Here is a 12,435-nt window from a genome sequence, read left to right as displayed (position 1 = left end):
AATATTTTAGTCTCACAGTTATGACACGATAGAAAATAAATTGACGGCGCATGCATATGTCCATCCACAGTTGTGAATCTTCGCCACCACTGCAGCTGCTCAGTCTCCTTGCTTCCTTTTGCAGATAGATTCATGAGCTACAACCACACCTGTCCATAATAACCTGCTGGAAATCTCTAGAGTAGGCTATGTTGTCTCCGGAGTACCGATTAACGTGTGCCAGATTACCGATTACCTGGAGCAAGCCAACCCCTGTGGCCGCCGCTCCTGCCATGCTTTACACAACCGTAATTGTCATTTGCCACCGTGACCGCCGGCCGTGCCACTCATTTTCCTCGCCGTGATCTTCAAACCAAAGCACAAAGAAAAGCTGCCTTGCTGTGTTTAGCAGCCTTAAAACCAAGCGTTTGACTTTGCGAAAAGCAAACCTTCATTAGCAAGCACACCATGGAGACGGCGACCCCTTCCTGGCCCTATATAAACTGGTCTTCCTCCGCCGTGCCGTTGCACCAAGAGAGTCAGACCAGAGGTGAAATCACAGTTAAGACCATAAGCAAAAATCACAGGAGAGTGCGACGGGAGGCGAAAGCAGAAGAAAGCGAAGGCGAAATCCATGGAGGCCACCACCTCGCCGACCCATCTCCTGCAGCACTGCTCTGGCAGCGATGAGCTGGGACGGTCTATGAGGGTGTACTCCGCGGCAACCGGGAAGGTACCGTTTGGGTGGGAGGACGAGCCAGGGAAGCCCAAGAGCCCGCCAAGGGAGGGCGCCCTCCCGCCGCTGTGCCCGTCGCCGGCGATGCAGAGCGCGCGACTCACTGATGATAAAGACAGGCGGCGACGACGGAGTCTCAAGCGCCGGGCAGATCAAGGTGGGTTTGAAGGGTGCCTGCCTGTGAAGTTCCAGCTGGGGAGAGCCATGAGGAGGTGGGACATCGTTTGCTACTTCAGAGGAGAATGATTCTCCAGGGGCAAACATTTACCTAGTGAAAATCTAACTATTCCTGTATATTAACCAGCTGTAAGGAATAACGACTTCTTTTCCCCCCTGTTGCATTGATGATTCACCGACATAGATCAATCCAATTTAGCACAAAGAAACAGGTAAAATGACACAGTTGTCCGGTGAAAACAATGATACCACAGATACATAGAACAGCATATTATGATCTTCATAACTGTAATAATGCTGCAGCCACATATGCAATCATCACAAGAAGTTCCATTCCATGTGGTGCATGCCTGAAAAACATACTAAGATAGAAACAGAAATGTTAAGCACAGGCAATTAAGAAACGGTTGAGATACACAAACATTGCTCTTGATGCTCACCAAATTATGTGCAGAAACATCATGTAAATTTCTAAACCACATTTCCAAAAACACGCCACCAATATCTTTTCCTGGATTGTCGACAGAGCAAATGATGAAAACGAGAACTACATGTCTTTAGTCTTCAAAGTTTGGCAAAGTAACTAGCCATCAAGTTATACATGCTTGGTAGACAGTAGAAGCTCAACCCTTGCTATGGCCGGCGAAGAAGTCAAATAGTCCACTGCAAGTTTGCAATCCGGCAACGAGGTATACTGCATTGATACATGATCCTGCAAAAGGCCATACGTTTCCATTAGCTAAGCAGAAAATGAACAGTACTCGTTAACAATGTGGGCGCAGTTGTGGTACATATCCATGAGTTGAACAATTTCCTGAGAGTGAGCTAACTTGAAGGAGTGCAACTAATAAATAGTCCACATATTACTAAGGAGATCCAAAAAATCTGAAACAAGCTTATCCCCATGACAAAAGCATCAGAGCAAAATCCATTAACAACATCAATCAGTTCTAATACCATAAATGTATAATCAACAAAGCAACTTAAAAAAAAAATCTACTTACAGACATTACATTCAATTGAACAAGATCCGTACGATGAAGATGTGGATGTGGATGGGGCAGTGGCACCAGCCCTTGAGGCGCCATGAGGCTAATCGCTTGGAACTGCTGGGGCTTGGATAGGGATCTCGGCAGTAAAAAATTGGGAATATCTTGCCAATCTTATGTGCTCCACTAATGCTCAGGTAACCTACGTTTCAGAAATCAAATCTTCTAATGTTAATACGGCTAATCTAATTAACTGTTTCGATGTTGTCGAATGTTGATAGTGTAGTAGTTCCATCAGGGGGGCTCAGGAAGTCTATGGCCCATGTGGAATGATGATGTCCAAGTTAATGTTCATACTTCTAGCTTTCGTGAAGTATTAGCCTCGGTTGTAAGAATGGCCACTAGGGTAGAGTTTGCACTAGTTTGCGTCTACGGTGCTCCCCCACCGTCAAACTAGTCAGATCTGGGATCAAATTGCCTCTTTTGTGTATGATAACTTAGGCAAGCCTATCTTATCTATGGGAGATCTCAACAACACTCTCTATGATGTAGACAAAAGCTCTCCTATTGCTGCTGAGCTGGAGTCTTGCTATCACTTATTTTTTGGGTGTGTTATTGCAGCTGAATTCTGGAAAGCTATTTCTAGACTAACTGGATATGGAGGGGATATCAATATGATGTCTTTCTCTTCCTGTTGGTCTAGAGGAGATGGATTTGCTGCAATTAATATTATTCATGCAGCTGGTCTGTGGGCTATCTGGAAAACTCACAATGACACAGTTTTCAATCCTGTTGCTTGGCCTGGGATGCAGGTTATATGGCGAAAAACTGCGCTGAATCTATCTACGTGGGAATGCCTATCCTCAGGCCATGTCAAGGGCAGGCTGGAGTGGTGTTCGAAAGAACTGGAGCTGCTGGCAAGAAGCCCCCCTCTTCTGATGTGGCCAGATCCTGGCTGAAGTGGGAAGACGGGAAAAGGCTTCGATGTGAGTAGATGCTGGCCGTGTGTTTGTCGTTTGCTACTATAGCTGTGGGTGCTATCTGAATATTTAGGCTGTGTGAGCCATGTGGGCGTTTCCTTTTATGTTGTCTTCAGGACTAGTTTCTGTTTTCTGTAGCGCCTGGTGTGGTGCTTTTGGCTGAAGCAGTGAGCTGCTGGCTTCCGCGTGCTACCCTTGTAATAAACTGAGACCTGTGCTTCGTTCTGAGTAATGGAGCAGGGGCTGTGGCCCTTTTCCTCTAAAAAACCAAAAGCTCTCCTAATGTTAATATATACCATATGCGTGCATTTTGTGACCTTGTTAAGCAGTGTGGCCTAATTGATTTAGTTTTTAGTGGTCCTGCTTATACTTGGACTAACAAGCAGAACCTATTTAGGGCATGTACAATGCATAGCCTCAAGGTGATGCCTCACATGCCATGTAGGATCGGATATGACGTAAAGTAGGTTCGGATAGGGAAGCGGGATCCTCTTCAGGAGGCGGGTGCTTGAAGAGAAAAAGTGTGGTCCGGTGACAAAAGCTGAAAATGCTGGAGTAAAAAGTAGAGATGCATGTGTACTAAAGCTTTTATTTTCTATTTCTTAATGAGACCCACTAATGGTAGCTTGCATTGGGGAGAAAAAATAGATGTAGGTGCTTCAAATTACTTTTTGTCATGGGGCATATGTAACCATATGCCACCATTGTACATGCCCTTATGAAAATCTAGAGAGGTGCTTGGTTAATGCTGAATGCTGTGGCTTCTTCCCTAACACTGATGTTTATAAGGTTCTATCATCATCAGTGATCATACACCTATTTTGGTGTCTACTGATAATAATTTCACAAGCCCAAAAGGAGATTTAAGTTCGAAAACTGATGGCTTATAGAAAATTATTTTCAGTCTCATGCTAAATCTGTCTGGAGAGGTATTGCTCACAAGCCTTGGGGTTTCCTCTTATCGGACTTTTTTTACACGTTTTATATCTGAAATCATATTGTACGATCTCAACAGAATATGAAAAACTCAATCAATGTAATAACAGGCTAGAAGTACAGAGCCCTGTACAGCAAACACTGAGTTGTGTCAAGGAACAAATATAAAAAGAAAAGAGTTTTGTTCAAGAATAGATTTATGATAATAAGCTTCAAGGCAAGTGAAGGGTTTACAAATATCAGATATGCTGTCACGCTATTGCTCGGAACTAGATAAAACTTAAAACATATCATTTCCTATAGTCAGTAATCCTATATAGCAATTAAGCATAACCTTGTCAGTGACAAATAGGTGAAAGGAGCACCATCATCCCCAGGATCTGAAGGACTTTACTTGAATAGATTTACCAACAACATACCTGATTAGTAGGATTTCGACTACAGAGAAATAACAAAATGGTTTTGAAGTTGAATTTTGGAAAGCAGACATGTTCCGTAAATTTTTGACAGGTGAAGCAGACAGTAGGTCAGACCAATAAGCAATACCGTAATGAAGATAGCCTACAAACAGAAAATGATGAACTACTAGAAACGTGGGGATTCAATCAAATAGATGAACAAGAAAGAACTATGATGTTAACTTCAAAGTATATGCCCAAGATGTTTCCTTCTATGGCTCTACAATTTCTAACCCCACTATCCGCATTTGTATGTACCCGAAAGAGAAGACAGCAAACAGACATTTAACATACGAGTCAGAAAGTTTAGCATTTAAACGGTGCACCCCATTCAGTAAAGAGTCAGAATTAACATGATTATATGCTCGTCGCTACAATTTGAGCTGTGCCCTTGTTCTACATCAGTTCAACATGATGCTCTGTAACTTTTTTTCAGGATATAAAGAGTTCTTTGCACAATAGTATAATTCAAAATTCACAAATAGCGGAACAGGTTTAGCATAGTTACACTCCACGCATATTCAAGAGATCTACAGTACATGCTTTTCGCTATCATTCACATTGGGCCGTAAGCTACAGGCAAGCAAATGCAGAACTGAAATCAATTACAGTTGAAACGAAAAAGGGCAAGGAAAATCAGGAAGCCTACCTCCTCAGCGGTTGACCTCGGGCGGCAGGGGACGGTTGAACCCGCCCCTGCGGTTCATGTACTGCCGCGGCTGGCGCTTGGTGACGGCGCGCACGCCGCTGACGTCGGCGCCGGGGACGTACTTACCCTTGGTGGAGTCGAACCCGACGGGGATCCCCATCATCTTCATCATCTCCAGCTCCTCGGCGTCCACGTCCCCGTCACCAACCGGGGCCGGCTCCTCGGCGGCCTTGAGGGCGGAGGGGGGGTCCGGCTTCCTGTCCTCCTTCGGGTCGGCGACGGGCGACACCTCGCGGCGGCGCTTGTGGCGGCCGGCGTCGGGGGAGCGGGACCGGTGGGGGTGGGAGTGGGAGTGGGAGCGGCGGCGGCGGGAGCGGTCCCTGTCGGCCGAGGGGGAGGGGGAGCGGGAGCGCTTGCGGGCGCGGCGGTAGTCCCGGTCGCGGTCGCGGTCCCGCTCCTTGTCCTGGCCGCGGTCCCGGTCGCGGTGGCGGTCGACGTCGCGGTCCCGGTCCCGGTCCCGGTCGCGGTGGCGGTCGGCGTCATGGTCGCGCTCCCGCGGCTGGTCGTAGCCGCCGCGCTCGCGGGGCCTCTCCTTGTCGCGGCGGCGGTCGGACATTTGTTCGGCGAGGAGGGGGGGATTCGGACCAGCTAGGGCTTGCTCCTTCGGCCTCTCGTCGGGGTTCCAAAGAGAAAGAAAAAAAAAGGGCGGTGTCGCGTGCGGCCGACTTTGGGGAAATTCATTTTGGGACCGTGCCGGGCCGCACTCCCCGGTCCAGGCACGGCAAAATAAGCAAACAGGCCGGCCCACCAGCCCCTCTGAGTTTGGGCTGTTTAAAAAAAAATAGCACGGTGCATGCTGGCGAACAAGCCAACGGCAAAACCTATTCGGCGCTGAAGCCATCCGTTATTGGCGTTTTCGTAAATGGGCACATACCCCCCCCCCCCCCCCCCCGCGGGGTGACCCATCTACTCTTTTCTGTTTTCCAAAACGGAAAAAAAAGTGTGGGTGTGTGTTACCGATAATGCTAAACATACAAAGAGTTACACGCAATTACATGCTGACTATAATTTTTTCTTTCTAACTAACCACTCCCTCCCTGATTTTCACAGGGTGGGCACCTCCTTCCCCTTAACCTCCAATCACAACCCATCTGTTTGTGAAACCCATGTAAACTTATGTATGTGTAGCATTACTCGTGTGTTACGGCTCAAACCGGCGACCTCATGCTTCAAACTAGGATGCAATAACCACCCCGCCACCAAATCTCACGTGATTACTTCCATATCTTTATTCTTCCTTTTTTTCATTTTTTTCTTTTTTCTTTTTCCTTTTTTCTATTTTCTTTTTACTGGTTCGGTAAACTTTTTTCATATTCGTAAAAAAAATCAAAAAAATCAATGATTTTTTAACCAACTAAGTTGAACGATACCCAAGAGACTTTTCAACCTACATAAACTTATCCTACTGAATTTTTCTCACAATTCCTCTGTTGATGCACTACCCATTGATGCTTCACATCTAAAGCAAACATATCGAATGGACCTTTCTTCCAACTTTTTGGTAGGAAGTATCCCAGAAACATTTGGAGAAATCAATATGCTAGCCTACCTAAATCTATCTCATAACTCCTTCAAAGGCTCAATTCCAGGACATCTCGAAAAACTAAAAGGCTTAACATCATTAGACCTCTCATTTAAAAATCTCTCGGGCACCGTCCCCATGTTTCTTGCCAACTTTACTTACTTGACTACCTTGAACCTCTCATTCAATAGGCTAGAAGGGCAAATACCTGCGGGTGGTGTTTTCTCATATCTCACATTGCAATCTTTGATTCGGAATTCCGAGTTATGTGGTGCTCCACGCCTAGGATTTCCGCCATGCCTTGATATACCACGCTCAAGTAATAGACACTTGCTATAGTTTTCACTCCCAACACTTACACTAACTGTTGGCGCCATTGCTATTTGTTTCTACCTATGGTTCATGAAGAAACTTAAGAAGGGAGATAACAACGGCTCTATTGATCCAATTGATGTCATAGGACATCAGATAGTCTCCTACCATGAGCTCATGCTTGCCACCAATAATTTCAGTGAAGACAACATCTTGGGATCGGGAAACTTTGGAAAAGTCTTCAAGGGGCAACTGAGTAGTCGCTTGATGGTCGCAGTAAAAGTTCTCGACATGTAACTGGAGCAGGCCAGCCGAAGTTTTGACTCCGAGTGTCAAGTGCTTCACATGGTGCGAAACCGCAACCTGATAAAGATACTCAGCACGTGTTCCAACCTTGACTTTAGAGCACTAGTGCTTCGGTACATGCCAAATGGTAGCTTGGAGATGCTCCTACACCAGTCTCAGAGTTCATGCCGCCTAGGGTTCCTTGAGAGACTAGGCATCATGCTCAACGTGTCCATGGCAATGGAGTACCTCCATCACGATCACAATGAGTTGATCTTGCACCGTGACTTGAAGCCTAGCAACATGCTATTTGACGAGGAGATGGGGGCGCACGTAGCGGACTTTGGCATTGCAAGGTTAATTCTAGAGGACAACTGCACGACATGTGCGAGCATGCCTGAAACAGTTGGGTACATGGCACCAAGTACCTAATCAGCCACCTCTTGTTATCATGCTCAATCAACCACTTATAGATTATGTATCCACCTAAATCAATATGGTTGAGTGACTAATTTCCATTTACGGTTTTATTGCGCAGAGTACGGGTCTCTCGAAAAAGCATCGCGGAAGCGTGTTCAGCTACGGAATCATGCTTCTTGAAGTCTTCACCGGGAGGAGACCCACGGACGCCATGTTCGGCGCACAGTTGACCCTCCGGCAGTGGGTCCCTTAGGCATTCCCCGCGGAGCTTCTTCGGGTCGTGGGCGGCCAACTACTGCAAGGATCCTGCCTTTCTGGCGGAAGCTTGGACGATGACCTTCTCGCACCTGTGTTGGAGCTAGGTTTGCTTTGATCCAGCGACTCGGCTGACCAGAGGATGACGATGTGCGATGTGGTCGTGGCGCTGAAGAAGATCAAAGCCGAGCACGCCAAACGGACGGCAACGATTCCGTGTAGTGTTGTACGGTGATTGATCTCCGGTCACTCATTCACAGCCTCGCAGCCCGGCCGTTATGCCTGGACGTGCACGCGGCTCTTAAAATACGCAAAAGTGACTTGAGAAATATAAAATCTGTGGAGAAGTTCCTGCAGCCAGGTTTCCATCATGCGAACCACCTCGGCCAAATCAGTTCATCGGGGCAACGCCATCATTCTTCTACACCTGTAATGTCGGAGGACCAGCAGTGTACTATTCTAATCATAATCACAAAGGAAAGATCGGAATTGTACCAGTATCTCCAATGAACTCTTCTTGATGACAGCAGCAACAGGAAAGCATGGCAACAATCATAAACAAGTGCTCCGGCAGTACGTGCAGCGCAGCACATGGAGATGGAGAGGACGACGGACAGTTACCGGAGCCACCAAAAGCACAGCAACATAAAACATGCAGGGCTGTACCAACGGCGACCAGCGCCGCCCGCCCCTCCCTTTGCGCCGGCCACTCACAGCCCTTCAACCACCGGTTCAAACAAAAGCAATGCCACTGCATCCCAATCGCTCGCCCAAAAAGCACAAGGTTATTTACAAACCCATGTAGGTAGGAATAGTTCCATTTCCATATGTTGCTACAAATCTACTCATGATATGATAGACACCAACAGAGGAGGGATTTCGACCGCCCCGCCGCGGTAAAAATAGATAGGAGGGGGGCAGCCAGCCAAACTAACAGGCAAAATGTGACACCCTTTCGAAAAAAGCCGCAAAAACTGGCAGAAACCGGATGATGTTCATCAGCTGCTGGTGGCGACGATGGGGCTGAATGTCACGGGCCACGCCCCTCGCCGGTTGGTCTCGCCGTGGGACGCCGACCGGCCCAGGCTCGACCCGAACCGCGAGCACCGGATGAGGCACGGGTTGGTGTCCATGGCGCCCATGCAGAACGACGGGTTCAGCTTCATCGCCTGGCAGCTCAGGGACCGGAACGACGACGACCCCATCGGCGGCATGCGCATGCCCCCGCCGCAGTGGAGCTCGCTGCTGGCCCGGTACGGATGGCCTCCACCAGGGGCCGCCGAGTCGGAGCTCACCGCCGGGCACGTCGCGCAGAACGACAGTGAAAGGCTGTTCCGAGGGAGCTGCTCCCTTATCGGGCTCGTGCCGGGGAGCGCCACGAAGGAGGTGATCGGGTGCCGGCAGAGCGGGCACGGTATCGCGCCTGCGGGGTTGGCAGACGTGTAGCTGGTCGAGCAGAGGTACAGAGCGCATCTGGTGCAGAACTCATGTTTGCATCCTGCACAGGTGAAAAGGCTCGCAGTCATTAACCGAAAGCAAGACAACATGCTTACTTTTGTACTCCCTGCGGTTGTTGAGTTACCAAGTGGATATGTGCCAGAACATAAAGTGTGAGCTGATTGATGAACTTCATATGACACTCATGCTACAAGTACTTTGATGTCCTTTTGTGTAAGATGAAATCATTTCCCGTAATCTGACAGTTTGCTTAAACTATAATAGCATGTGAGTAAGATGTACGACTATATTTCACTGCATACCTTCTGCAGCAACAGAGCAGCTCCCATCTAAGCAGACGGCACATGGGTCAATACATACAGGTGACTTGTTTAGGTACCTCCAACCACACTCCCTACAAAGCAAATAGACACCTAACCATCAGATGTTACCACTAACCACAATAAAACACTGGACAGTAGTTTAATATGGGAGTGTTAAAAAATAGAAGCCACAATCTTCATGTTTCCAGGGTTAGGGACAACATAGCAGCCTGATCATACTATAAGAGACCAATAATTATGCAAGTCAATAATACATATATGAACAGCAACAGATGACAACTTATAGGAAATAATGTTCATTTCTCTATTACATTTTTTCAAACGCAGACTACAGAAAAGGGAAGATAACCTATTTAGCAGCAGACTTTCTTGTTTTCGATAATGGAGATATTGTGCCCGGCCTTCTCAATCAAAGATACGGACAGCCTCAAAAACTTACTGCATACTTCTTCTAGAGCTAAACAAACTCAATTTGCACATGAGCAGGCCAACTGGAAAGCAGAAAGTTCAGCTTTTTGCAAGATTTAGTACGCACTGACCTGGCAATGTTCATGATACTCATAAGTGGGAGGCACAAATATGGAGAAGGAAGAGTACGTATTTGACCCCCTGGCTCATTACTCAAAATTTCCTCAATAGAGTTTCTATGCCATGACTGAGCTACCATTAATGGTGTTGAGCTGCATAGGGCAAATGAACAACCAAATCATAATGAGTTCAAAAGGACTGACAATTCTTTGTATGTAGAATAAATTCAAAATCATACCCACTAGCATTTTTGGCAGCAAGGTTGGCTCCTCGAGCAATAAGAAGCTGCATTCAACAGTGCATGGTTAGCGGATATTGAGAAAATCATCATACATCTAAACAGCAAAGTTGCCTTCAGATTAGCAGAACATACTTGACAACATACAGCATTTCCACCACACGCAGCATAATGAAGTGGGGTGCTACCTGATCCTGTCAGATGAAAGCAAAGGAATTTAGAAGTTCTAACACCATCATATATGCATTGAAGTATAAAGCTGAAAAATACCTATTGAGTTGAACAGAAAAACAGTTGTGAAATACCTATAAGGTCGATAGTTGTTCCATCTTCAATGGTGACCTCAGAAACAGATGCTCCCAGGTCCAATAACAACTGTACACACTCTACATGGCCATTTAACGCTGCCATATGAAGCGGGGTTAGGCCTCCATCTGCCTTCCAGTTTACCATCTTGACCAAACCACTGCCAAGACAGGTATGTCACTGCATGATTCATTTAAGAAATAAATGAGAAACAAGGAATGGACCCAACATACTCATCATCAAAATCAGCATCTGAAACTTCCTCAGACGATCTGTGATTCGTCTGGTTTAAGAAGTTTGGGATGCTTGGCACATAATCTGCAAGCACGAGACGAAGGCACCGGGCATGACCATGCAGTGCAGCAAAATGGATAGCAGTCCCGCCATTCAAATAATCTGTCCTGTGGATCTGAAAGACATTTCGCCGCCTCAGGACTACATATCCAAGCAGTAAAATGAATAGCAGTGAAACAGCAAGAAAAATGCTCACATTTGCATTGAAGAGCATCAGTGTCTGAACAACCTCCCAGTGGCCATATTGGCAGGCTTGCATCAGAGCAGTCTACACATAATCAGAAACATACAGGATTCAGTACAGGTTACTGACCAACTTCATCTCCGATGTCGAACTGAATGAAAATTACAAAAATGCACTAGCAGAGATTGAGTTTACCTGCCCCCTATAATTCCTGAGGTTGATCTCCACGCCGGATTCGAGCAACAGAGAAACAATCTAGACATGGGAACAGCAACAGACAAATGTGAGTGTGGTTCCTTTGCCCAATCAGCACAAATTGTCAACAAGTTCTTTTGAATGCATAAGTGTCAACATTTTAGCCAGTCTGGAAGACAAAATGACATTACCTCATGGTGACCCTGCGCCGCGGCGTAGTGCAGCGGCGAGTTGCGGCCGCCGAATGTGGAGTAGCGGGCCAGCCGGGGGTTGTACTCGAGGAGCGCGCGCGCCTCCTGCAGGTCGCCGTCCCGGGCAGCGGAGACGAGGCGCTCGCCGGAGGCCGAGCACCCGAAGGAGTTGCCCACGAGGCTGAGGAACCCCATGGATGCCCAAAGACGCGGTCTTCACGGCCAGAGCACCTTTCCTTTGGCGCACGGGAAGGCCTCGTATCAAATGCTCCCCGAATTCCTCAAAAATCAGGGGGGCGCCGTTGGGGAAAGATGGCAAGAACCCGCCGTCCCCAAGAACCGCCGGGGTGGCTCGCTGGTCCCGATCGAGGCGAGCGGGACCGAGACCGGCAATTCCCCTCCGAATCAGCCCCAAATCCCGGCAAGAAAAGCAGGAGACCGGAGGGGGAATCACTGGCGGACGCCGCCTCGATCCTCAGAGCGCCCGCCCGCCCGCGATTCCAGCGATGGGGGGATGGATGTGGGGGGCGATTTGCACGAACGCGGGCTTGCAATTCGGCGAGGGCGAGGCAGGTGGACGGAATAAATGATCTGATGGAGACGGCGACGTCGACGAGATGCAGTGCGGAGGGTGGTGGTGGCAGGGAAATCTCCACGGCACGTCCCTCTCCGGCGTACACAGTGGTGCTTCCAAAAACTTTATATCGGCTTAGAAAAATAGAACAGCAACTAATCAACGAACGATAATGACTTGGATTTAAATTTGAATTAAATCACCACGGCGATGTGCGATGGCGACTCTGATCTCAACAAACAAGATAAGACATGGCTTGCTTTACCTTTTCCAACCTGCAAGATAGATAGTTGTGGGTGACAAAGCTCACATTTGGAGTCCCCCTCCCTATTGTTTACCTCTGTTTATCCATCATGGAGTTTGCTTTTTCTTTGGTTTTTGAGATA

General features: G+C 47.6%; 2 protein-coding genes and 1 pseudogene across 4 annotated transcripts; 1 reads left to right on the top strand and 2 right to left on the bottom strand.

Moving 5' to 3' along the window:
- Positions 1 to 1,011: 1,011 nt before the first annotated feature.
- LOC125530921 (U4/U6.U5 small nuclear ribonucleoprotein) lies at positions 1,012 to 5,609 on the bottom strand. 3 transcript variants are annotated; one of them, XR_007293016.2, is made up of 4 exons: positions 4,905 to 5,609; positions 1,494 to 1,604; positions 1,333 to 1,403; positions 1,012 to 1,254 (listed from the first exon to the last, which is right to left on the bottom strand). XR_007293016.2 is itself a non-coding variant. In XM_048695335.2 (2 exons), the coding sequence occupies exon 1, from the start codon at positions 5,518 to 5,520 to the stop codon at positions 4,909 to 4,911; it is 612 nt and encodes a 203-aa protein (XP_048551292.1). In that variant the 5' UTR covers positions 5,521 to 5,609; the 3' UTR covers positions 1,306 to 1,604; positions 4,905 to 4,908. The 3 variants fall into 3 exon arrangements, 1 of the variants encoding a protein (XP_048551292.1); XR_015608847.1 differs by having other exon boundaries at positions 1,333 to 1,604; XM_048695335.2 differs by lacking the exon at positions 1,012 to 1,254 and having other exon boundaries at positions 1,306 to 1,604.
- An 844-nt stretch (positions 5,610 to 6,453) lies between these two features.
- LOC147966353 (putative LRR receptor-like serine/threonine-protein kinase At3g47570 pseudogene) lies at positions 6,454 to 7,573 on the top strand (annotated as a pseudogene).
- Positions 7,574 to 8,489: 916 nt separating this feature from the next.
- LOC147966352 (putative E3 ubiquitin-protein ligase XBOS32) lies at positions 8,490 to 12,177 on the bottom strand. Its single transcript, XM_087528827.1, has 10 exons — positions 11,476 to 12,177; positions 11,285 to 11,344; positions 11,102 to 11,173; positions 10,845 to 11,020; positions 10,611 to 10,771; positions 10,441 to 10,499; positions 10,306 to 10,352; positions 10,079 to 10,219; positions 9,519 to 9,610; positions 8,490 to 9,256 (listed from the first exon to the last, which is right to left on the bottom strand). The coding sequence occupies exons 1-10, from the start codon at positions 11,668 to 11,670 to the stop codon at positions 8,757 to 8,759; spliced, it is 1,503 nt and encodes a 500-aa protein (XP_087384953.1). The 5' UTR covers positions 11,671 to 12,177; the 3' UTR covers positions 8,490 to 8,756.
- Positions 12,178 to 12,435: the final 258 nt, after the last annotated feature.

Source organism: Triticum urartu, chromosome 6A, assembly GCF_056163025.1.
Source record: "Triticum urartu cultivar PI428250 chromosome 6A, HENAU_Tu73, whole genome shotgun sequence".
NCBI classification, from domain to species: Eukaryota; Viridiplantae; Streptophyta; class Magnoliopsida; order Poales; family Poaceae; genus Triticum; species Triticum urartu.
The sequence above is the reverse complement of the archived record's forward strand: the minus strand, read 5'-3'. Positions and strand labels throughout refer to the sequence as shown.

Excerpts from the sequence above, each read along its gene's own strand:
- LOC147966352 (XM_087528827.1), bottom strand. The coding sequence starts at position 11,670 with ATGGGGTTCCTCAGCCTCGTGGGCAACTCCTTCGGGTGCTCGGCCTCC. Across the intron at positions 10,772-10,844 it reads GATGCTGATTTTGATGATGA|TGGTTTGGTCAAGATGGTAA; the intron begins GTATGTTGGGTC and ends CTGTCTTGGCAG. Across the intron at positions 9,611-10,078 it reads AGTATCATGAACATTGCCAG|GGAGTGTGGTTGGAGGTACC; the intron begins GTCAGTGCGTAC and ends TTTGCTTTGTAG.
- LOC125530921 (XM_048695335.2), bottom strand. The coding sequence starts at position 5,520 with ATGTCCGACCGCCGCCGCGACAAGGAGAGGCCCCGCGAGCGCGGCGGC.